We start from the raw sequence: 26,404 nt of genomic DNA, 5'->3' as shown, positions 1-26,404 counted from the left end.
AAAAGGAGATACAAGGCAGTGGCATTAAATGTAAAATACAAAGATAAGAAGGAATCCCTAGGGACATGTGTATGTTTTATGGTCCTGAGATTAAAGTCCACCGAATGTGGCTGATTTGAGAAGCAGATTTCTTTTCTGTCTTTAGGACCTTATGAAAATCTCTCAACATCTTGATAGATACCATAGTGTAGCACTGCATGTTTAGTTTCATGTATGCAGTGTTCACCATAATTACTTGTTTCATATGGATTTGCTGTTTCAGAAAACAGGACATTGTCTGTAGCTCCAAAGAACAACTAGTCTGTGAAGCATCCTGAAATTCACATAATTGGAAACAGGTTGAAAAATTGTGCCTTCTTGTCAAGGCAATAAAAACTTTCTGTGAAGGGATTTTTTTTTTTCCTCAGAGAAATATTACTGTTTATTCTGAAGAAGTGTGCAGTTGCTATTGCTGGGCATCTGCAGTCACTGTGATGAGGTTTTGCTGTAAATCAGATGAAATTCTATGGCTAGGTTAGTTATTTTTATAAAATACCCAACATCTTAATCTGGTCCTTCTTGAGAGGAAAAAACCACAAGACTTGGTTCAGAAAGTTGCTTTGTTGCTTGGAGTGAGGAGAGGGCAACTTGCAACAGTGAATTGCCCTACAACAGGGAGTGAAGTTTTGTGTTGTGAAATTTAATTTGTTTAGTACCAAGGCAATCAATGTTAGCATTGGATTGCTTATATCATCTCTGCTCTTTTTTCTCCATTCTACATCAGGAAGGTATAGCAGTATATGATAGATTTTGATGGAGTTTTCAGATCAGAGTAATCTTTATCTTCTCTCAGAATTGGGAAGAGGCAGCAGTGTAAGGGTTTGAAGTTGTATGAACCAGATTCCAGGTTGTAGATTTCAGGAGAGAACTTAATAATTTCAGTAAGTGACATAATAAAAGATTCCCTGGATAATGTAAAATTTGTCTGTGAAATATGATCTTTAAGAGGATTCTTTCAGTGAGATGGGGTTAATATCAGTAGCTCTTTTCCTGGACCTGAAGTTCTGGCCAAGGTGCCAAAGAGTTGACATTTGCAATAGAGAAACTTGGCATGTCCTGAACCTTTAAAAATTGCTTTGACAACTCTTCCTACTGTTAAAGGGGTAACTACACGAAAAGCATCTCATTCCTAAAGAAATTCACTGTTGTCAGGGACTGGGTTGGAAAGGGATGGGTAGAGAAGGATGGAGAATCTCTTAGTTATTCAGAAATCTTTGATCCATTTATTGGAGGAAACTTTTCAATGGATTGTGTGTTCTTGAGCCTGATGTAGGTGTATGATCTTGGGAGTATAGATAGGACATAAAGTTTCTGATAAAGTACTATTGTGTAGTTCACCGTGAAAAGAAAACTTCCCAATTGCCTAACTGAAGTTCTTCTAGGGGCAAAGTATTTAACTGTGTTGCTGCCCACTTCAGTGTGGAGAAAGTTCTGAGCTTTGAACTGATTAGTACAAAGCAACATGAAAGAAATCTAAAAGGGAATCACCTTTTGAACTTTCCTTCTTTGCTTCTGCTTGTGTAGGATCTCCTTTTCTCTTGTGTCATCTAATGGAACTCATTTTGAAAGAGAAATCTAGGTTTTCCATGAGAAAATTTAGAACCATCCTGGAAGCTCTGTGACCATAGCTTATAAATAGTTTTATAAAACAATATATGCTCTTAAAACTTCTAAGATGCAAAGGAGATAGCAGAGTTTACTTGTCTTTGGGGAATATGAGGTGCTAAGGCCATTTAGGCTGTGCAGTTTCTCCCTCCACCAGGAGTGTCCATTGCAGCAATTGAGATTTAGATACAGAGTTGCTACATGAAGTGACTGAGATGGATCTTTGAAATAGGGTTATTGATCAGTTTTTTCTAATTTACTCTTTCAGTGGAACCGACAGATATGCCTAGAGGTTTTTGATGGCTGAGGAGGTTATTTTGACCTATTAAATTAATAGTTTTGAATATGATACTAACATTGATGTTGCTTCAGGACGTTCTGCACGTTCTAATAGTGGATTAGCGCAGAGCAGTAATTAAGCTCATTATTCTTTTTTTTATTTTTGCAACAGAATGCAAGTTGTGCCAATTAAATCAATATATCCTCTGCTCAAAACCATTTTGTGCATGTGCTTTTGGATGGTGTGGTGACCCACTTCTGAGGCAGGGCAACCAGGTTCATTGTTAAAGGATCCCTTGGGGTGGATTAAAGCAAAACAATGCTAAATAACCAGTATAACAGTGGATTTTATTAGAACAACTGCTTTGAAACCATGACTAGGAAAAAAATGTAATGGATTGGAACATGGATTGGAAAGTGTGTAACACTTCTGAAGTGTATGATCACCGTAAGAGAGAGGAATTGAAAAGAGAAAAATAGAGATTAGAGGCAGAAAGATATTATTACCCATGGCTCCAGTGACACGTGGGTGATTGCAGTCTGTGGTTGTGATACGCAGTCCTGGTCCATCGGAGGAGGGGGCCAGCATAGGCATTAAAAATTGGGGATTTTATAGCCCTGATTTTTCCAGTAAGTGCCCCAATACCTCTTCCAGGAGGGGTTCTGGGCATGCACAGTCTTCTTTCCAGAAGTCTGGAAGTCTTGCAGCATTGAGCAAGGGGTGGAGAGTATGTGTGTCTGCGTGTGCCTGGCAAGGGTTCTGAGTAAACTTTTTAGAGTTTTACAGCTGAACAGTGCAGGAGAGAAACTGGCTTTTAAAAAAAAAAAAAAAAAACCCACACACAAAAACCTCTACCCCGCCTCTGCAGTATCCATTGCTTAACAGCTGTTTCTCCTTTAATTCTAAAACAGCCTGTTTAAGGCAAAATTTAGCTGCAAGGTCCAAGTGGTTCACTACAGATGGTACTCGAGTGTACACAGAATAGACTTGATCTCTTGCTTGAATATTGCTAATTCTGTGTCCAGTAATTCGTGAGCATTATAAACAAGATCACACATAAAATGTCATACAAGAATTGCAAATTCTACAGAGTAGATTCTAGTTCCATGTGACACACTGGGTTTTGGATTGTTGATTTCTACTGTTAATTGGAGGTAATGTTTTTATTTTACAAATGAAAGAGTTCAAGTTTCAAAAAACTGGGCCATCTTTTCTGTTTTAGAAGTACTTAGCACAAATATAATTAAATTATTTGACTGTAATGCTTAGACTTCTGGGACAATGTGTTTTGTCTGCGTACATAAGAAATCAGTTTCTGTGTAATAGTAAAAACTGATTTGAAAAGTAGTAAGAAAAATATACACTGCAAAGAATCACACAGGAATTTCGACATGCTTTCTTGCTGTTAAAATAACTGTGTAAAACTGGTATAGTTGCCTATCTTGGAAGGGTTGTCAGCTGCTCTTTGTCTTAGTGGTTCAAATTGCTTTGTGCATAGGTATGTTGTGGGGCTTTTTTATGGAGGGTACAGTTTTGACTAAGCTATATCGTTGAAGACAGAATCTTGTACAATTAGATTCGATACTGAAATTTAAAGAAGAAACCATTTAAAAGCACATGCTTATTAAATCATAAACTAGGACCATAGCTAAGAAATCCCTTACTGTGTTTATGGCAGGGTATAATCACAATTGGCCTGCAAGTACAGGTGCAGGCTGCTCTAAGCTGAGAATTACAGCCTGAATGGGGAATTTCACTGCATGCTGTCCTGCTTTTCATGACCATGAGTTATTGGCAAAGACTGAAATAAATCATTGAGCTGTATGGACCTTCAGTCCTACCAAGAATGGCCCTTCCTGATAGAAAAATTAGGAATAGTCTTAATGACAAGTCAGAAAGTGTTTGGGGAGAAGCTTTTTGCACATACATGTACCTTTTTAATGAAAAAAAATAATTGTGAATAATAGCATCTCATCTCTGTAAGGAAAGTATTTCTGAAAGTGACATTAAGATCTTTTGTGGGACCATACCTTGAAAATATAGTAATGCATTTTTATTACTACTGTATGTTATCTCTATAAAGAGAAATCAGAGGGGAAATATTCTTAACAATATTTTTCTGTTTTAGACACTTTACAAATCCACCAAAAGATCAGAAAGTGTGATGGCAAAACAGTACCATGGTATTCTTCAGTGGAAAGTGCTGTAAAGCAAAATTCTGTAACAGCCATTCAACTTCAAGCAAGTACTGAGCCTTTTGGAGATGATTGTGTTGAGAACAAATCTACTGAAGAATGCCTGCATAGCAGTGAGGATAAAAACGTTGATGTGATTATACAGACAGGTGGGGAGCACAGCACTTCAGGCTTCTCTGATCAGGAGCAAAAGGGCTCAGGTGGAAATGTGATGGATATACTGAATTGGGCCAGGCCTCTCCCTGCTTTACTTTCTCCAGTACAACTTTCACCACTGACTACACAGGTGAGTTTCAGGATTCATCAGACTTGGCAGTAACTTAGTTTTAAAATTACTGCAGAAGTATTGATTTTATATTTCTGGGCTTATTTTTTTTTGTTTTCCCTCAGTGTTAGTTACTCATGCACTGAAAGGGTCTCTGTGTGTTTAGGTTCATATGGATGCTTTTTTTAACCTTGTAGCATACTGCCTGTGGAAGGGAACAAAAGATAATTTTCAGAAGTGTATGGGTCATGATTTAACCCCAACCAACAACTAAGTACCACACACCTGCTTGCTCACTTCTCCACCAGTGGGAACCCTGGGGAGAATCAGAAGAGTAAAAGTGAGAAAATATGTGGGTTGAGATAAAGACGGTTTAATAGGCAAAGGAAAAGCCATGCACACAAGCAAAGCAATGCAAGAAATTCATTCACCATTTCCTATGGGCAGGCAGGTCTTCAACTATCCCCAGGACAACAGGACTTCATTATGCATGAGTGACTTGCGAAGACAAATGTCGTGACTCCAAACATCCCACTCCTCCTTCTTCCTCTCTCTTTATATACTTGGCATGATCCCATAGCAGTATAGGATATCGCTTCAGTCATTTGGGGTCAGCTGTCCCAACTATATCTCTTCCCAACTTCACATGCACCCCCAGCACTCTCACCAGTGTGGCAGTATGAGAAGCAGAAAAGGCCTTGATGTAGTGCAAGCACTGCTCAGCAATAACAAAAACTTGTCTATATTATCAACTCTGTTTTCAGCACAAATCCAAAATGTAGTCCCGTAGTAGCTACTGTGAAGAAAATTAACTTCCTCAGCCAAAACAAGCACACAGTCACTTGTGTCTCAGCTTGCTGCCATGATTTCCCAATGCTGCAGACATAGTCCCAACTCCTGTTCAACATAAGCATGGCTTTCATGGCAAAATTCCAGAGCTTGAAAGTCAAATGCTACTCAAATGCAGTTTTACAGTAATCTTAGAATGCAAGTAAATAGGTAAAGAAGTCTCTTAACAGAAGTATTTTCCATTTGCTGTGAAAAGCAATGATGAAGGTTGTAATTTATGTTATGAGCTTAAATCTCTCAAAACCGTTGTATCAGGGCCACCAGTACACTTCTTTAGAGAAGGAGATCTTAAAACTGATATCAGAGTTTAGATTATTAACTTTGGGTTTTTTTCATTGAAGGATATGTTGTTTGGAGAAGTCACTGGTTCCAGTGATGAAGAAGGTGATTGCAGTGCTTCTGCAGCAGAAGATATTTTACAAGAAGACCAAGTTCAGCCTCTGAGTTGTAATGTAGTCAGCCTCAATGAGGAGTGCAATAGACAGAGTAAATCATGTGAGCATGGTCTTAATGCAGAAATCTCACATAATCTGAGTTGGAATGAAAAGAACATTCATGTCAGTCCAAAGATGTCAAGCAAGGAGGAGAGAGATGCTGAAATAAAGCAAGCTGAAGCTGCTGCTTTAATTACAAACATGGAAATTAACAAAGATCGTTGGGAGGAGAATTCTGAGAATATGGAAGCTGAGAACAGTGAACTAACTGAAGCAACAGCACACAAACGGGAAGACATCAAAGAACAGGAAGGAGATAGTGAGGACATGTACAGTGAAGAGGGAAGTTCTTTAGCTGATTTTACGTTACAAAGTTTCGAGCCTCAGGATCAGATGGAAAAAAGTAGTGAGCAAACAAAGGAGAATGTAACCCTAATCAGAGGTGTTAATAATGAGGGTACACATGAAAAGCATGGTGAATTAATGAAAGCAAAAGGCCAAGGATTATTACGAGAGAGAGGAACTCCCAGGAAAGTATCTGTTCCTCAAAGTGTTACTCATTTGCCAGCTGAGCAATGCATTGTGCTTCAAAGTGAAGATTCTGAGGAGAAATCTGGTGTGTTGATACAGAATGAAGTTGTTGAAAATGAATCAAAAAATTTAATCAAAGTAACTAATACGGCTGGAGCTATTGAGATCTCTGCACGCTCGCAGTGCTCTGAAATAAAACATGACAGTGAAGAGATACTGGAGAAACAACATGTGCAAACAATAAAAGATGAAGTGGGCAGAGAATGTGAACCAGTGACTGTTGAAGTCTCTAGGCATTACTTACCTGTATCTGCTACTGAAGGAATCAGAAATCTATTGTCAGCCTTTCCCAAAGATGATGAACAGCTCAAAAGTGAAGACATGAATGTAACCAGAGCTCCAACTATTGAACTAGCCCTGAAATTTAACGAAGGAAGTGTTCTAGAAATAGCTGAATCATCAGAGTTACTCCATAGTACAGAAAATGGAAAGTTATTAGGCATAAAGACGGGGGGATATTTGAAAAGCAAACCGCATCAGGAAGAAAATTATAGTAATTTATCTCAAGGGAAGTCAGACTTGGAAAGTATACTTGCACTACCAAAGACAGCATGCATTATTGATGCAGGAAGCAGTGTAGCTAAGTGTGAATCCTCTGTGTTAGGTTTTACAGAAGTGAAAGGTGAAATAAAACAACCTGAAAACTTGTGTAGTACATTAGAATGGGAGCAGTCCAAAACTCAAAACTTTAGGGAGTTTGAATCTCAAGGGACTCAATTCAAAGTTAATCCAGAAGATTTTGGAGAGGAAAGCGGTGAGCTGTTATCAAGAGGGGATTCTACTGAATCTGTCTTAGTAGAAAGTAATCTTACTTCTCAGGCACAGTTTGCAAAACCTCTGAATCAGTTCTTGATAACTGAAAATGTTAAATGTGATGAAACAAAAGGGGAACTAAATATGGTGACTGAGACTTGCTCCAGTTTATTTAACTGTGAAAAGAATGCTGTGAAGCGAAATAATTTTTCAGGGATCATCTGCCAGCCTACTTCAGAAATGGATTATAAAAGTGGCTTGGCTTTTTCTACTCAAGAGGACTTGAAGAATCACTGTATAAGTAATGAAGAAACAGATTCTCTTGTGCAAGTGGGAATTGGCTTGGAATCCACAAGGTCTCCTGATCTAAATTTCAGTCTTCTGAAAGTTGTTGATTTAGTTGAAACTAATGTCACAGGAAAGGCTACTTTTTCTTGTACATGGGAAAACAAGGGAGATACAAATTGTGTTATGGGTAGTACATTTAACTGTTCTTCAGAAAGCTTGGAAGAGAGTGCTGAGATCCTGTCTGCTGAAGAAGGCAACGTGTGCAAAGAACTGGGCTGCCTTGAGAGGGGATACGTACACATAAATGAAGAGAAAATTCCGGATAAGGAGCAAACAGTAAATAAAGAACCTCAGGCATCTGTTAAATCACAGATCTTGGATGCAAACTCTTATAAGAAGAATGCTTTTCTCCTCCAAAAGTCTGATTGTCAAGAATCAGGATGCAGGACTTCTACCTGGGAGGTTAGAACAGATCCTCCTAGAACTGGTTCACCATTAGCTGGAGGAGAAAGCAAAGAACTGAATAGTTCTGAGGGATCTGGAGAATATGCCCTTAAAAGGTATAAAAATGATTTTGATATGTCAGAGAAGAGCAATGACTTTGAAGAGAAAGACTGTTCTGTACAAGAAGTTATGTATGTGAAATGTTCTAAATGCGGTCCCACGTTCAGAAAGGAACTGAGAGCTTCCAACGGAATTGCAGTGGGTGCTCTGGAAACTAGTGCAATTGTTGATGCTGATTATCAAGTGTGTGAACTTCATTCAGAGATGCACCCAGGAAATACTTTTACAGTTAGTCATCTAAAAGCAGACACTATGGTGGATATGGATACATGCTGTGAACCAAACAGCTCTGGAGATACTGCAAATGAGTGGTCAAGTGTGGCTGGGGAGGGTTATCCTAAAAACTCAGCCTCTTGGAAAAGGGAGTTGGTATTAGTAACCTCTGAAAATACTGAGGGTGATAATGAACTCGTAGATTCTAACATTACTGGATGCATTAATGACAGTGAGGAAAGTCTGTTAAAAACTGGGACATCAAAAGAAAGCCCTGTGATGCCAAATGCTTCAAAAAATAGATTACCACTATGCAAGATGTTGACCAGATTCTCAGAAAATTGCAGGCTGACTGTAAAAACCAGTAAATTAAATACAAGAGTGTTAGCACTTGGCAATTTCTTAGAAGGAAATGATTCTGAAAAACTTCAGTCAAATGTGGAAAAAGGTCTACTACGCAATGTTGATATGGGGGTCTCAGTGTTTGAAGAATATAATAATAATCAAACCTCTTGCAACATAAGAGAAAACAACACTGATGTTATCATAGATAGTAGTAGTAGAAAAAACATTTTCCTCAAGTATCTTCCAAATCCAGCCCTATCTGATGTTAGGTGCAGTTGTCAGACAGTTAAGAAGCCCTCTGAGCCACAAAAGACAGTATTTGATAAGTTATGCATGTGGGAGTCAGATTCTTGTGCTCTCAAAAAGAGCAATAAATTTAAGTGCCAACAGCAAGAACCATCTGAAATCTCAATTGTTTCTACCAAGACAGCTGCCCAAATAATACATACCAAGCTATCAAAGAGACTGTTTCAAGGTAAAAGAAAAACAAAGACTCTCAAAGTTACTCAGCCAGTTCTTGCAAATGCTGATATTTCTGTGCCAACAAAATGCTCATCTGAGATGATAAATAAAATTAGGCAAGAGATAGGTCCTCCTCTGCCCCCCTTGCTACTGCCTTTGATTGCCAGTCCTCCTAAAACTGCTGGTACCAAGTCCCCAGTAATGTCTTCTACAGGTCAATCCTCTTTGCTGTCCCCGCTTGATGACCTCATATCCCCACTACACGAAACTCCTGTTCTTCCTCTCATTTCTCCATTAAAAGATACTCCAACAGTAAAATCTGCTCTTTTATTTTCTCCTCCCTCGCCCTCAGAAGTGGCAGTAGGTAGAAGGATTTGCTCTTCACCTTTGAAATTTTGTACTTCCATTCCAAAGCATGCACTTCCCGTTCCAGGAAGATTTCCTCTCTTTGCAGCTGATAGTGCTAGTCCAGGTGCTCCTCAAGAGAACTCTGTGAAAATATTGGACACTATGTATCCAGAGCTGTCTGCAAGGGCAAGGACACTAAACATTCTGAAGGGCAATATTCAACTTAACCGATGTGCTTTTTCAGACAGCCAAAGTTTGCCAGGACCTGTGTCTCAAATAGGCGGATTCAAAGCAATTGCATCTTCATCAACTGCTTTTGTTAAAACTGGAAGCAATTTGAAATCTGATTGTAGCAAAGATGAAGACAAAGATATGCGAAATCAGCAATTGTTTTCAAGTTCATCAAATCATCTTGAAAAAAGGACACTATTGCAGGTATCTATGCCAAGAAGTGCCAAGAGACTGAGGTTAGACAGTGAACCATCAAAGCTGGAGCCCAGTGATACTGATACTGCTGCTATCAGAAATACTAAAAATACAATCTCTGAAATGCAGAAGGTTTTCCATGTTAAAAGCTGTGAAATCAGTGATTCATCACACAGTTCCAGTTTAGAAGCATCACTACCAGTAAAGAAGGTTATTGATCCTGACAGCCAGGAAGTTTCTTTGGCATTAAAGAAAGTTGCTAAGTCCTGTTTTGACTTGTTACCAGTTATTAAAGGTCACATGTATGTTGGCAATATCTCAAAGATTCCAGTAATGAGAAATGAAGAGAAAGAAGTTGTCTATGAATTTGGTATAAAAAACAAGGTAAGTAGCATAATTTTAAATTTTATGTTTTAATAATCACTTCTGTGCAGATGAGGAGTGTAAGTGTGTAGTATTTGAATTCTCAATTGTTCTGGCAATCTGTAGTGCCAAAGTGTAGTCTTGAAAGGTTATTAGACATCTCAGTTTGTATAACATAAGAAAATAATAGAACTGCACAAGAAATTACTGTCAAGTGGTGTTTGAGATGCAAAAGTGCATTTATAAGTACAGAATCGCATAATATTCTGAGGTAAAAGGAACCCACAAGGATCATAGAGTCCAGCTCTTAAGTGTACAGGGATCAATCCTGTAACCATGGCATTATTAGCACCATACTGAGCACCAAACCGAGCTAATCTCAGGGTGTAGTAGATAGGCTTTTCTGATGTATGCATAATCCACTTCATTTTTGCAGCATTTTTTGAAGGGGATAGTATTAACAGTTGTAGAAGGAGTTCCTCCAAAATGAATTTTTTTAAATTAAATAAGATAAAATTTATTGAATAATAATAAATAACATAAAATACCTTTATTCTATATGAGGTTGTTCAAATTAATTTTATTGGAAAAATCTTCCCTTAGTTTGTTTCCCAAAACTTGCTTAGCATCAGTGCTGAAAAATTTCATTTCAGTTGCTATTTTTCTCATAGATAATTTGTAGCCTACAGCAGAGCAGTTCACCAACTGATACATGGCAGTGTGTATCCTGTTACATTTTTTGTACATAATTAAGTTCTCCTTAAAAGTTGCTACCAAGATCTCAGGTCATCTTTGTTAGGAGTTGCCAAATCTGTAACTTCTTAAAAGCAAAGCTGTGACAGCGTTATGTTTCCAGGTCCAGCCAGTGGAAAGGCCAAGTATGTACTCCAAATAGACACACATGCACATGATATGCACCTAATCTTTTTTCCTTCTCTGACTAATTGGAGTGAAAGCCTGGTAGTGGACAATACATATATATATGTACAGGCAGTAGGGATTCCTCCAGTAGCTAGCATTGGAACTCAATATATCCAGTAGGTGGCTTCTGTGCTTCGCACTTGTCTTGTGCTCTGGCAGATTTACAGACACAGAAGCACATATATATTCCTCCAGTAGCTGGTCCAAACATGTGTCTGACTCTCAGACTCGTGGTCTTTCAGGTGGCTGGCTTGGACCTCCTGGTTCCTCACAAAGCTAACACTCAGACTACCTAGTGTCTGCAGGTACCCAGTCTGAACCATGTATTCTCCAGCATCTGGCTTTTAAGTGTCTCATTCTACTCCCCACTTTTATCTCTCACTCTAAACATCCTGTAGTAAGGTGTGCACAATCCCAGTATTCTCTTTCCTTGCATCTCATATTGAGTCCCATGTTACTGTAGGCAGGGATATCTCATCCCCACCTCCTGCATTATGTAAGGTCTGGGGGGAGACTGCTGTTAACCAATCTAGTAAGCCTCACACCTGGAGTGGGCTGTTTGTCCTGCAGCAGCTCTGGAATACCTGTCAGGATGTTGTATGTGCTTTGATTAGGTTATTATCCTCTGCCTGTCATTATTCCTCTCCTTATTCCCTCTACCTGTCATTATTCCTGTCCTTGTTCTTTCTTTGAGAAAGATTGTTTTAAATCACATAACTAAACAATTTATATTTAAAGAATAGCAGCCCTATTCTGCATCTGGTTAAGGCATATTTATTCTGGGAAGTTGCTCCTCACTCCTCTTTCTTTCACTTGTTGCCTCTGATTTAGTTTTCTGCATTTTCATATATATGCAAATAATACTTTTGCAAATAAGAGAGTAGTCCATTTTATTTGCCATACTACTACAATATTGTCAATATTCTTAAGAATATAATAGTCTAACAGTATTTTTTGTGTCTTATAGCACTTAGCAGAGTCCTTGCTGCATGTTATTCTCAATAAACTCAAGAGTCAGAAGAATGCCACAAATTACAACTTCAGTCAGGCTCTGTGTCGAGTTTATGCAGGAATTTGTCAACAGTTGGGAGATTTGGAAAGAGCTCGCCTTTTCTGCTATAGCTTACTTAAAGAAGGTATAGTATGGCTTATACTGAGTGTCTTTGCTGTAATGTCCAGAATTATTATGTTTGTAAAAACAAACAAAAATTCTGTGAAAGGACTATTTTCCTTAGAACTTTTTTCTGTAATGCAGAAGTATAGACTGTTCTAGAAGAACTTTCTGTTCTTACAATTCCTTCACATCATAGTTTGGTGGTGACCTAGGCTTTTGGTAGTCTACTTATTTTTCCAGAGAAATATTTCACTTAGGATCCTCTGTGCTTTCATTTTTGCCCCACCATCTCCAAAATGATAATGTGATTCCAGGGACTTTTGTTCTCTTTACCTGTTAGTATTTTCTTATTTTAATTAAGTACTTTAATTCATAAAGTAAGTGGGAGTGAAAAACATGTATTGGCCTAAAATAGTGTCAGGAGCTGGACAATGCCTTGATCAAAACTTGTGTATTTTTACGACATGTCCTCCCTAAAGTTTTTTTACTTCCCAAAGCCTCGCTTGGTTTCGTTCCCTTCCCTCTCCCCATTTCCTTTTGTTCCCAGTAACAAAGGTAACACATACGTAACTATCACTGTACTAAATTAAGAGTCTTAGTTTTGGAAGGACTTCACTAAGTTTGAAAGTACCAATAATATGCAGGGCTTAATAGTATACTGGTATCCATGTTCCAAATCAAAATAAAGTTTGCGAGCACTGAGGAACAAAAATGCTAGAATTCGTGATTGTTTCAATTAGTGCTTATCTTTCATATAACATTCTTGTCTTTTTTCTGGTTTTTTATCTTTAAAAGGTTTGTGATTTCATTTTGTTCTTAATTTATGGGGTGTCATATTGTTATTTGGATTTTTTCTTGGGTTCTGTTTGGAATTCTTGTTTTTGAATCTGTTTTTCTATCCTTCATGCAGTCCATTATAACTCTCCTTTTACTTTTTTCATGTTAATAGTTTTAGTACTGCACCATGTTAGAAACTATTACTTGTCAGATATCTTTTCTTAGTCTAAAATAACAGTTATGTCTTTTGTTTTGCAGTATCTTATTACTTTTTCTTTTTGTGTGTTCTTGCAAATACTAAACATTCCCCTTTTTTTTCCTTTTTTTTATTTCTGGGTAAGATTGAAACTTCAGTAGCTCAATGCAGACTTTTTTTGAATTATTTTCTCTTTTATACCTTGAATTGCATAAATTCCTGTTGTTATTGTTCTGTGGTTTTATACTTATCTTTTGAATGTGAACAGCTGTAAGCATATCTTAAAGGTCATTTAGTCTTTTTTAAAATATGTTTGTTTTTATTTGATTACAATGTTCTAATTTTAGGGCTTTCTCTTTCATGTAGTTTCACATATTCCCATGAGAATTATGGCAATGCAAGCTACCCAATTAACAAATCGACTATAAACAGTCAGTACTACCTCCTTAGACTTTCATTATCTGTTGTCTTGACAACTTGTCCATCTTTTTTGTTCTGTTCTTCCTTCAGGTATTCTGCCTTAAATGACAATAAATAAAATATTACAATTTTTTGGTTATTTTGTCTTTGTCCTCTGTTCCCTTCCTATTTTCTTTTTTTTTAAAACTTTTCTTCTTTTGACGTCCCTTTAACAATTAGTCTTTTACTCTTACATCACTGAGTGAATTTTATAAGTGTTTCAAATTCCTGGGCAGGCAATTCAAGTTGAAGCACGTAGATAATTCTGTCCATGTTCTGATAGAAAAAAGTTAATTTTTATGTGATGAGCAGCTTCAGAGTAGAAGAAGGTTCATCCAAGACACTAAATTCTTTATGCTCATTAAAGCTTCATGATTTCATGTATTTTGATATGCTCTCTACTTCTTGAAATCTTCCAAAAAATGTAGAAGTTATGCTAAAGTGAAGAGGGAAGGCACATTTAGCTTTTCACATTTCATTGTTTTTTGTACAGTGTTCCAGGCATGTGTATTCCAGTACTGCATTCCATGCATGAAAGTAATATCTACTTTTTTACTTATTCCAATGTATTTATTATTGCTTACAGTCTGCACACTCATGTTTCATCTTCATATTCTGCTTTGAAGCTTTCTGCTTTGGTGTTCAGAAGCATCTGTTGGCTTCCTCTTGATGGCCTGGAACTCTGTTCTCTCTTACCGATAGATGTCAGATACTTGCACTGAATTACTGTAATGAATGAGGATTCCTGAATTATATGAGAGTAGTGCAAATTTTTATGTCCATAGAAGTACAGATACTAATATGCATCATTCATATATTCTCACATACAACTTGCATAATGTATCATTTCCCTGACAAAGTCTGGGAAAATTGCTAAGGAATATCATACGTGAATTGTATGAAAGTTCTTTGCAGGCTTTTTCTTTTTCTTTATGTGGATTTCACAGTTCTATGAGTGTAAGGTATTAGCAAGTAGTGTGGATTATTTTTTTCTTTGGACTAGTTCTAATTTGATTCATTGATCAGAGTGCTCATTTGGGTCTAGGATATATACAGGTAGGCTTTTGGAGTGCATCTTACAGTTTAATCCTAAAAGAATCCAGTTTCAATGCTCCAAGACCACGTTCCTTAGTGAACTAAAGTGAAGTAAGAAAGATAAAGGGAGACAGAGTGAAATTACAATGGAGGAGGTGGCTTAAGGTTTGGGTAGGGTTTTTTTGCCTTGGGTCTTATTTTCTTATTTAGTCTCAAGACTGAGATGTGCTAGTATGACTCCCCTTCTTTGGGTGACTTCTATGCCTTCTTTCCTAGTTATATTGCTGAAGACTGTGCTGGCTTTTAATGACTGAATATATATTTTTTTGTTGGTTTTAAATATTAAAATCATACCTTGTTATTTCTTTTTTCCTTAGACTTTCCAGACTCAGAAAAAATGATTTTATTTATCACAAATGTATGGCCTGACATCTTTGTCTTCCAAGGTGCAGTTAACAAAGCTATGCAATTAGTTGTCAGGCAGAGTGCAAGCAATGAGATGCTGGCCTGTTTGAGTGCTTACCTCAATTGGGAACAGGTAATGTCTGCTTTCATTGTCAGCTTTTGTCTGCATTGGTCACTTTGCTGTCTGAATCAAATCAAGCAGCTTACTTCTAATGAAGGGTGTGAAGATCCCATGGAGTCTGTACAATTGCACAACTAATGCTGCTTCAGGCCTTTTTCCTGTAGTTGTCTAGACCCTGTTAAATACTAATCTCTCTACCAAACATTAAAAGTAAAGATTGTTTTTAAACTTAAACTAGCATGTTCTTGGACTAGGGAATTCCCTCCATCTATGGAACTGTGACCTGGGTGTTCTTTGAGATGTTTTTTTGTTTTGTTTTTTATTGTTGGGTCTTTTTAATACAATGGGGTTTGTCTGCCTTTCATAGTTCTCTGTGTAATAGGTAATAATGTATTACAATTAATTTCAAGATGAGCCTGTCTCTTTTTGTTCATGATCTTTCTGCAAGGTAGACTATAAATACTCATTTAATCACCAAAAAAAATCAGCCAGGTAATTTCATAAGTAGTTGGCATGATCAATACAAAACAAATGATGGCAGAAAAAGGGTGACCAATGTTAAGGACTTTTGAGATTTCATTTCAAGTTTTTGAGCCCTTGGGCAAATAATTACTATCATGTTTCAGCAGGCACATACTACCATCCTGAAAGGGATTCTGCAAAGAGGAAAAATTGGACGCACTTGAAATCATTAAGAACAAATTTATGTTATAGAGATGGAAAGCCAGAGGTGCTTTGCTTGTGGAGAAGGAGTTTGTGTAACAGGCTTGTGTGGTTGTTGAGTGCCCCTGGTGGTGCAGTGGTTAATCCGCGGCGCTGTCACCGCAGAGACCCATGTTCGATTCCCGGTCGGGGCCCCTCCCCGGGCAGATGGAGCTCGCTAGCCCTGTAAGGCAATCCATCTACGTCCTGAGGACCTCGCTGCCACCGTCCAAGCTCGCTTGGCCCCGGCAGATGAACCTCAGGATTAAAGGGTGGGCTCAGTTCCGCGCACACTGTGTCTCACCTAAAAAATCCAATGCACAGGCTGGAAGGTGGAAAGACCTTCCCCGGTTCTTCGTTCGCAAAGACTGGCCATTATATTATATATTATACATATATATATATATATGTGTGGTTGTTAAAAGGCTAGGGCCCTGTATTTTTGAAAATCCCATATTAATGCTTGATGGAAGTGCTATAGTTTTGTAAATATCAAGTGAACAAAATCATGTTGATTCATAGCTATCCTGGTTCTAGCCAGGACAGGGTTAATTTTTGCAGTAGCCAAGAGGGGGCATGGCTAGGACCCATAGGTTGGTTATTCTGTATATTCTATACCACTTCACATTGCCCAGGTGTGGGAAAGGGCTTCTCTTCCAGGGAGAAGGACTCCCTTCTAGATTGGCATAGCTTGGTGGGGGAGCAGTCAGTTATTGTTGTTTCTGTGTGAATTAATAGCCTTGTTCTTCTACCCTCTGATACTAGTATTATTGCTGTTACTGTTTGATTTCTTACCTCACTGGCTCATGGTTTCACTGAGAGCACTAAACTGGAGAATACCATTCCTAAACCATGACAATAGCTCACCTGTTCCCTATCCTAACACACTGTTCCACAACTGCCTTGAGGACTGCAGCTAGTCTTACTGCTGTCATAATAGCCTTTATTTCACATTAACTTTTTTTTTTTTCTTTACATCTGAAACAAGCCCTGAATCTAATATGGTATCACTGGAATTACAGCCCCCATAAACCTCCTCCATAAACCTTTAGTGCAGGTTTATAGTGGAGTTCTGCTTTTTTTTTTTATTTTATTGTTAAATCACAGTTGTGATGTAGCATTAAGCTCTGATATTCAGTTATGCTGTACTGCAGTTCCTGTTTAATAAAGAATTTGTATTCTCCATTCTATTAGTTTACAACTTTAAATTTCATGCCAATAGAGATGCAGATAATTATGTCTTAGTAAATGTTCTTGGAAATATTAATTCTGTGCACTCACACTACCTACTTTATTTATGGATCTCTGAAATATGAGAGCTGCTGCAGCTGGGGAGAAGGACCTCAGAAATTTCTGTATTGATGATAGGAAATTACATCATCCTATCTGTAAGTTCTTTTTTACTTAGGTGGAAATACAGGGAAAAATTTCAAGTAGATTGTGATCGAGAGTCTCTTATGAGAAGATTATTCTACTTATGAAAGTAAAACTCAGGTAGAATGGGTATTTATTTCTTGGTCAAAGTGTACCATTTTAGTGACTTATACCATGGCAGAACTTGCCTATCATATGGGCTCTGGTACTGAGAAAATCTGCCAAGCAGCCACTTTGTTTATGTGTAAGCCTAGGTTTTTTCCTGGATACTTCAGATCTTCAGAGAATGTTTGTTTTTAAATTTCCTTCTTCCCCTAGCTATTTAATTAGCAGAATTGTTTCACATGGTATGTTTTTAGTTATTACTACCTCAACTGTTGAAAGTATTTGCTTGGAAATTAGCCCCTAATGAAAAATAGAACAGTAGCAAATTTTAAAATTATTTAGACAGTGAGAAGTATTAGTCAAATCTTCTTGCATTGGAAGAATACTCTTCTGACCTTAAAGCTGCACAAAAATCCCCAATTTGTAGAAGGAGATAAGAGAGTGGGTGTGAAGTCTGTGGTTTTTGCTGTTTGAGGTTGGTTTTTTTCCAAACTCCTCTTCTAGTAGAAGTGTCAGGAAAAATACCGAGTACTTGAAGGTTTTGGGTTATGTACTTTATTTGTGTTAATTCAAACCAAAAGTTGTATTTATGGTGTAAGATTTTTTGTACAGTCAGTATCAAATATATGTAAAGAGTTTGGTTCTGGGCTGGTAACTTTTCATGCACTAAAGTGATTACCTTCTAAAATTCCAGAGTTCCTCTTCAGATGCTGTTATTATGGTCTCAAACCTGCTTTTAGAAATGCAGTCATGTACAAAAGTAGAATTTCAATTGAGTGAGCACTATGGAGAAGATCTGAGTGAAGATGCTTGGCAGTACATATTTGCTGTTGATCTACTCTGCTCTCACCTGAAGTGGGATTGGACACATGACAATGTTATAAGGTATTGTCGCAAGCAGTTCTTTCAAGTGTTTTCCTGTGTGTGGTTTTTTTGTTGTTTGGTTTTGGTGGTGATTTTTTTCCCTCTAAATTCACTATGACTTAGCTTTTAATGTAATATCTATTGGATAGATATTTAGAAATGAGGGTGTTTTAACCTGATGAGACCTAGACTCTTGTGTTTTTGTGCCTTATTTAAAGATAGAATGAATGATCAATAAGGAAAGGTAGGATTTTATGGTATTGTTCCAAGAAATGAACCCTGTTTGAACCATTCTAGTAAACAATTGCTTTCAAAATAGCTCTAGGTGGATGATTTCGAAAGATTTTGAGATGAATTGTCTGTCAGTGAGCCAAAAATATTGTCTTCCTCTAAATTTGTTAAATTCCCCTTCCCCTATCAGGAAAAAATGAGGGTGGAACTTCTGATATGTAAATAGCACTCCTGAAAGTGAATGTAAATAGTGCTGAAAGTGAAATGTACCCATAAGTGTACTATCCTGATTTCAGTTTCATTTTAATTCTAAAATCATCATAATAGCTAGATTCAATATCTTGAATTTTCTTTGAACCTGTAATCTAGTACCTGGACTGCTACCATACTTAACCTGTTTTTAAATATTTCGCTTTGACACCTACACTGATCTGATTTTTTAGAGGTTTCATAATGTGGTAGACATTCGTTACCTGACATGACATAATAATTGATTATAAAGTAAATTCAAATAACTTACAATCATCGTCATCTTTTATACAAGTTCCATTACTTTCAAATAGTAAAGAAGTTAGTTTTGGTGAAATACTTATAAATTAATACAAATTAGCTTCAGTATATCAGTTTAATTAAAGCCATACAGAGTTGATTGTGTGGAGTTGTGCTGGTAATAGGTCTATTGGCATGATTTTAAAGATTAAAAAAGTCTTGGGTACTTTTATGTTTAAAAACAAGTATCAGATCCTACTTGTAACATATAAGCTGACTTTTTAGTCATATAAGAAACTTACAGAACATTCCAGCATGACATTTGGAAGTAACACAATTTCATATATATCTATAAAGTCAGTCTACCAAGGTCAGTCGCGATGCAGAATGTTGCAGGGAAATGAATAGAAGATGAACATGAATCCTATCCTGAACAGGAATGATTCCATCAGAAAGTTAGCTTCGATTGTTCAGGTTTGAAACCTTCTTTACATTGCTCCGATTTGTGGATGCTTGGAGTATTAGGAGTTTCCCTAGAAGGTGAAGTAAAGATGCAAGTGGAGCTATGGAAATATGTGGTAAACAAAAGAATCATTTGCCTTCGTTATTGTATGAATACTGTACCATCCCTTCATGCAGTATCAGATTTTCAAATTCATTTGTCTTTCACAGCAAAGTGCTTTGGCCTTCTATGGATAATTGGGTAAAGAAGAGAAAGGGGCAGGAAACTGCTCAGTCCGTTCGTGATAGTGTTATAGCACTGACACTCAGGCTAATTGGTAAGTAATACAAATTCTTGTTTGAACTTCTGCTTTGTATAGCTATGTCATTTGAAAGTGTTAGACTGCCTGGAAAGTGAGTTGGCGTATTTTTGCATTTTACTGCATCTTTATGCAGATATTTTCTGTTTATCAGCCTGTGGAAATCAAGTACTTAAGTCTTGAGAGATGTTACTCTGATTCACGAGAACAAATACCAACGTGTTTTATGTATTTTAAATGAAATCATCTGTAGCTACATATAGAATCATAGAAATCCTGAATTGGAAGGGACCCAAAAGGATCATCAAAGTCCGACTCCTGACCCTACAGAGGGACAGCCCCAGGAATCATACCATGTGCCTGAGCATTGTCAAAATGCTTCTTGAACCACTTTCTGAGTGAAAAACCTTTTCCTAATAGCTAACCTAAACCCCCCGACACAGCTTCATGCTATATGGTTTATCGCAAAGTGTTTAAGTGTGTTAGCAAAGTGTTACAAATTGATTTATATGCAACATAATACCATTGTAATTTTAAGTTATATTAATTTATTTGGGATCTAGAAGGCATTTGAGGTAAATAGACATAGTTTGAGTTTCAATATATATTTTCCACATGTAAGCTATATAATACTGTTTGTTAAACAAAAATTGCATTCATTATGACTTCTAACACTTAAAAACTGCAAACCTGTGGGAATTGGATCAATATGATGAAAAATGCCTTGGGGTCTTTAGTTACAAAAGGAATAGGACAACTGTTGTTCCCAAGACAACATGAGAACAAGAATGACTATGTTTTGTAATTGAAATTCGTATTTTCTGTTCATACTTCAACAGAGAATCAGGAAGTCTACAAGTTAGGAAGTTGACTGTCTAAATAGTCAGATACATAATAACCCTTTTTTTTCTTTCAGGTCGATTGGGCCAAATAGGTTTGAAGGAAGGATATCTTGCTGCAGTGAAGAATATTAGTTCTGTAATTGGACTGTTTGTACAGCATGCAAAAGAGGAAGGTAGTGTTTATTTTGAGGAACTTTAGTGTAATATCTGCAATGTGAAGTTTTGCCAGTCCCAGAACATAACACAAAGTGAGACACACATGCCAAAACAGCGTGTTTTTGCAGTTTATGTTAGTTAAATTAGTCAAACAGTTTTCAGTTTGAGTCCCTTTCTCTTCCAAAGTTAATGAAGTATTAACAGTATGACCTTCTGTTTGAGACAGAGAACAATTCTGAGATGGTTTTAGCCACCTTGGAATTAGACTGTTTCATGTAAGAGCCTGTAGCTACGTTACAGAACTTGAAGGGTGATCTTAACTTGAGCAGCAATAGCTAATTTTTAACCTGAGCAGTTCATGCTGAAGCTTACTGCTAGCAAGATTGTTGTATGGGAGAAAGACAGTCCAAATTCTTGACTGAGACAAAGCAAGGCAGTTACGGCAGCAGAGATCTACATTGCTAAGTTATTCTGGATGTCAAGTACGTTTTACAGTGATGCACTGGTTGATATTAGGGAGCTGTTTTGAGCCACCACTATAGCTTCTCTTCCTTGCAATCTCAAGTTCTTCCAAGTGAGTGGTATATGTCTGTATCTGTTTCAGACTCGGTAAACCTGGCTGTTTTCATAAGTCTGATCACTCTTAACTAGATTAAAATCACTAGATACTCAACCCTTTTATGCCCTTTGAATGCTGAAAACTTGCTGAATTGAGAAGACCGGAAAGTGCACGTATAAAATGTTACGGAATTTGTGTGTAGGTTGTCATCTTGCTACATTCTGGTTTTAGACATCACAATTGTTGATGTGTTTTATTTCCAGTTCTTGAACTAATAGTTTATTTAGATTCAGAATTCCCAAAAACATTCTTGCATATCAAAATTTCTATGAGCTGATTTGTGTTAACTTTTGGCAGGTGTTCCCTGGGGTGTGCAGCTGGCAGCCATATATTCACTATGTGACTTGGGTTCAAGCAATCCAGAAGGTATTGTTGAGGCCATCCATGCTTGGAGAGCAACAGTTCTTAATGAAATCCCTTCTGCTGTCATAAGTGGCATAGCTGAAATCACTTCTCTATGTGAAATGGAGCTAAACTAGGGAAGTGGACTGATCTGAAGGAAGAAGTGCCTTACCAACTAAGCAGTAGTTGGTTCCAGTTAAAAACAATACAAAGTGGTGTGTCTTCTTGTATTTCATGTTTTTAAACAGAATGTCTGATCATGCAAAGCAAGCTCAAGTATTTTTTATGGCTTTTCTGTTTGAGGAAAGAGGTTTTTAAAAAATAAATTAAAATACTTTTCAGTGATCTGAAAACCCAGTACATCCTCAACTTCTGAGATATTTCTGGTTTGATGTCATCAGTAATACTTTTCATTCTTTTTCTTCCATCAGTTTGGAGTATGGGCTATTTGACACAACAGAAAATTCAGCCTGACTTGGGAACTAGCTCTATTATTTTGTACTCTATTTATAAAGTAACCATTCAGATAGCAGAACTTTGCCCAAATTCTGCTTTATTTTGCTTGGGTAATCTCATAAACTTAACTTAAAATATCTGTGCAAAACAGGTAGGAATTGACTTTTTGTGTAGCAATCATGTATAGAATAAGAGAGATATTAAATCTCTCAACTTGTATATATGGTGTATTCTAATGTGTCTCACATTTGGTATTGTTCCACCTGGGAAATTTTGTGTATGTAAATACAGAGTTGGTTCAAAAAAAGTTCATGTTTATAATGGTAGCTTGCTAGACTCTGGTTTTGTATCTTTCATAATAAAAGAGAAAACACCATTATGTTTTTGTTGACCTGTTTAAATAACACAGAATTAACTGTTGTCTCTAGCTTATATAGATACTACTTTGGAGGGGAAAGGTGGTAATTATCTGATGAGGTCATTTCACTAATGAATTGCCCATAAGTGCATAACTGCAGTTCTGGCCACTGCAAAGAGAGTATATTACATCTCTCCAGGATTTTCTGGTATGCTTTGAGGGCTTGGGAGGTAGCTTTAAAAAAACATTGAAAATGTCTGTTTTCACTATGATTGTAACCAAGTGAAGGGGTGAGCCTTGCTAATGCAGGTTTTCAATTGTAGTGGGTTTGTGCCCAGTTCAGAAGTTCAGTTTCAGAAATTCACACGCAAATGCGCACACCCCCAATTATCTGCCCCTTGTCAGTACCCACAATTTTAACTGTTTTTCACCTAACACAGAAAAGCAATAGGATGTTTTTTACGCAATGCTCTATTTAATTCTACTTCAAGAACAGTAATTTTACTAGACATGCCGCAGTCTTGGCCTCTGTAGTCTTGTAAATATGTTTTTTGCCAGGAATAATCAAAGGCCACAGATTTTGTACTGACCTGGCAGAGTATGGTTTCAGGACTGTCCTGGTTGTAAATTTGTAAATTTGTCAAGTGATTACCACCTCATCTGTTTTAGCTTTAGTTCTGGGCATATCCCATATGGTGAAAGTCTGACATAGCTAAGTATTCAGGGCATAACCAACAGCCCTTTGTGTTAAGTAGTTAGAGAGAGGTCAAACTGCATCTTTCAAACTTAAACTGGAAAGGAATGTAAAAGGAGAAGGTTGAGGTGAGTAAACTTACAAATACAGCCCATTTCAGGTGGTCTAAAAATACATGAGGGAGTTTTCTCATCTTTTAAGCAAGAAAGCCGGACAAGAATGGTAGTAGTGCATTAAATTGAGCATGTTGAGGGTAATTTCTTAATCCAGGTGATAGATCAGAGAAGAACTTTCTAAGGACATTTTCCTTAAAAGAGGTTTTGATTCCCATATTTAAGAAACAAGGCAGGAAAAGGACAAGACCAGCACAGCTGAGTAAAGACCTCCAGCCAAATGAAAGTGTAAGAAGAAAAAGCACAGGCAGTGGAACCAGGGTCATATATCATGGGGAGAATACAGGGATGCTGCCTGGATGTGTAGGGATAGGATCAGGAAAGCTAAAGGACAGCTGGAGCTGAATTTGGCATGGGATGTGAAGAATAAGAAGAGGTATGTTGATCAGAAAAGGAATATTAAAGAAAACGTTCACACCGTGGTAAATAAGACATGAGAGCTACTGACAATCAACATGGAGAAGGCTGGGGTGCCAAAAAATTTTTTTACATCAGTGTTCAGTGGTAATCCCTCTTCCAACCCCAAACTTCAAGGCATGGTCTGAGGAAGATTACTTGAGGAACCTGAACATATATAGGTCCATGAGACTTGAGATACATCCCATGGTCTTGAGAGAATCATATTTGGAAAGTTATGGTGGCCAGGTATAGATCCCAATGACTGAAAAAAGGGAAACATCACATCCATGTGATGGGTGAAAGGGTGAAAAGGAAGACCCTCAGAACTACAGACCAGTCAGTCTCATGTCTGTGCCTGGCCAAATCCTGGAGAAGTTCTTCCTGGGTGACATGTTGGAACATACAGAATACACAGAGGTGATTAGAGACAGCCAACATGGCTTCACCAAGGGCAAATCATGCTTTAGTGGAGAAGCAAGATGAATCACAGATGTGATTTACCTTGACTTCTGCAAGGCCTTTGATATGGCCCCCACAACAACTTGTTGCTAAATTGGAGAGATATGGGTTTAACATATGGACTGGTAGATGAGTAAGGAACTGGCTAGATGGCAACATGTAATAAGTGGTATCCCACAGGGACTGCACTGAGACCAACAGTACTTAATACCCTCATGAATAACATAGGCAGTGGGATTAAGTGCACCCTCAGCAAGTATGCTGATTACACCAAGATGAGTTGTGCAATTGATTCTCTGGAGGAAAGGGATGCCATCCAGAGAGACCTTCATAGGCTTCAGGAGTGAGCCTGTGTGAACCTTAAGCAGTTCAACAAGGACAGGTGCAAGGTCCTGTAAGGGCATTGGCAAATCGCAAATATCAATACAGACTGGAAGATGTATGGATTCAGAGAAGCCCTATGGATAAGGACTCAGGGATATTGGTGGGTGACAAATTAGGTAAGAGTGGGCAACGTGCGCTTGCAACCAGAAAGCCATTCACATCCTGGGCTGCATCAAAAAAAATGTGGCCAGCAGGTCAAGGGAGGTGATTCTCGCACTGTGCTCTGGTGAGACCTCACTTGGAGTACTGCATCCAGCCCTGGGGTCCTCAGCACAAGAAAGAGAGATGGACCTGTTAAAGCAGGTCTGGAGGAGGACCACAGAGGTGATCAGAGGGCTGGAGCAGCTCTCCTATGAGGAACAGCTGAGAGAGCTGGGGTTGTTCAGGCTGGAGAAGAGAAAGCTGTAGGGAGACCTTATAGCAGCCTTTCGTTATACAAGAAAGAAGAAGAGAGTCTCTTTGTTTGCACCTGTTGTGGAAGGCACCTGCAGTGAAAAGGAAAAGTTTCTAGCATGGAAACAGCAGTTGCAAAATACATTAGCTGAGGCAACAGCAAAGACGTGCCATAGAGCAATACATTGCAACTTTATCAGAACAGAGAGTTTTAACTGAACTAGCCTATTAGAAACTGTTAATGCATACTTTGAATTCACTGTACCCCAGTTCGTACTGAATTTTACTCTCTTCTTCCCCTCATGTTTATCCTCAATTTTCCTATTGGTCCAAGTTTGCTGCAATGCAGCATTCCCATTATTGGTGACTTTCCTCCCCTACTTTTCATGTATGGCCTGAGCCCCTCCTACCTTTTCCATATCTGTTATGATCCACCTCCTATTTCAGAACCTTCTCTAACCTACCCTATAAATGTAGAGCACTTCAGGGAATAAAGTGTAATATCTGCAAGCCAGTGGCAATAGCTGCTTAGACCTACCCTTTGCTCAAATCCCTAAGTTGTCGTGTGATCCTTTCCTGATCAACGGCGGCAACATGTCAAGGGGTAATGGTTTTAAATTGAGAGTAGATTTAGATTGGATACAAGGAAGACAGTATTTATGGTAAGAGTGGCGAGACACTGGAACAGGTTGCCCAGAGAAGTTGTGGATGCCCCATTGTTGGAATTTTTCAAGGTCGGGTTGGATGAGGCTTGAGCAACTTGGTCTAATGAAAGATGTCCATGCCCATGGCAGGGGAGGTGAATTAGATGATCTTGGTCCCTTTTAACTCAATTCTTTCTATTATTTTATAATTCTCTTCTATGCTTTGAATTTGGATGAGAATTTAGGCTTAGAAGGTTTAGGGTTTGGCTGAGGAACAGGGATTAGGATTAGTATTAGTGTTAAGGTTAGGGGAAAACATATAAAATCATTGCTTTTGAAACACAGAAACACATGTTGTGGTTATTTGACCTCACTGGGAATTGCCCAGTTTCCAGGGGGAGATGGGAGGGGGAGGGGAATCGGGAAGTAGAGGAGATTAATCCAGAGAGGAAATAACTGATTACAGTTTGTGATATCAAGTTTAGAAAGGAGCTATATAAGTAACAGCAAACATATAAAACCCCTCAGTAATGAGAAGTCTGAGAAAGCTAACCTAGAATATTCAAATGGAAATGGACATTTGAAAATTCCCCAGAAATGTCACAGCACTGAAGAACTTTCCATTTATTTTCTTCTTTTTTTCTTATTTTCTGCTTTTTAAGTTATAGCAAGCTCATATTGCCTAGATTGATTTGTTAATTTTGTCATTGTTATTTGCATATAAATTATTCACTGGAATATGAAGCATGAAAAGAGTGTTGATATTAATCTGAGCACACATGTTCTTTTGCAAGCTTTCAATACATTGCCTAAGTAAAATTTTAAAAGTACATTTATATAAATTCTTGTATTGCATTTCTTCCCTGATTACCTAGTCCTTTTTAATTAAGCATGCTTAGTATGTTCTATCC

At 37.8% G+C, this 26,404-nt stretch overlaps 1 protein-coding gene across 5 annotated transcripts in view; it reads left to right on the top strand.

Annotated features, from left to right (window-relative positions):
• Positions 1-22,360, top strand: part of ICE1 (interactor of little elongation complex ELL subunit 1) — a 36,569-nt gene extending 14,209 nt beyond the window's left edge. For all 5 annotated transcript variants that reach the window (XM_027899330.1, XM_027899329.1, XM_027899332.1 and 2 more), the window contains 8 exons: positions 4,053-4,405; positions 5,575-10,041; positions 11,909-12,077; positions 14,900-15,060; positions 17,924-18,114; positions 19,486-19,592; positions 20,491-20,589; positions 21,489-22,360. In XM_027899330.1, coding sequence (XP_027755131.1) covers positions 4,053-4,405; positions 5,575-10,041; positions 11,909-12,077; positions 14,900-15,060; positions 17,924-18,114; positions 19,486-19,592; positions 20,491-20,589; positions 21,489-21,670 — 5,729 coding nt within the window. In that variant the 3' untranslated portion in view covers positions 21,671-22,360. The remainder of the gene's footprint in view (positions 1-4,052; positions 4,406-5,574; positions 10,042-11,908; positions 12,078-14,899; positions 15,061-17,923; positions 18,115-19,485; positions 19,593-20,490; positions 20,590-21,488) is intronic.
• The last annotated feature ends 4,044 nt before the right edge of the window (positions 22,361-26,404 follow it).

The sequence above is a fragment of the Empidonax traillii genome, unplaced genomic scaffold, assembly GCF_003031625.1.
Source record: "Empidonax traillii isolate 1590-97213 ecotype Southwest subspecies unplaced genomic scaffold, ASM303162v1 scaffold659:size354235, whole genome shotgun sequence".
Taxonomy (NCBI): Eukaryota; Metazoa; Chordata; class Aves; order Passeriformes; family Tyrannidae; genus Empidonax; species Empidonax traillii.
This window is presented reverse-complemented; position numbering and strand designations above follow the sequence as displayed.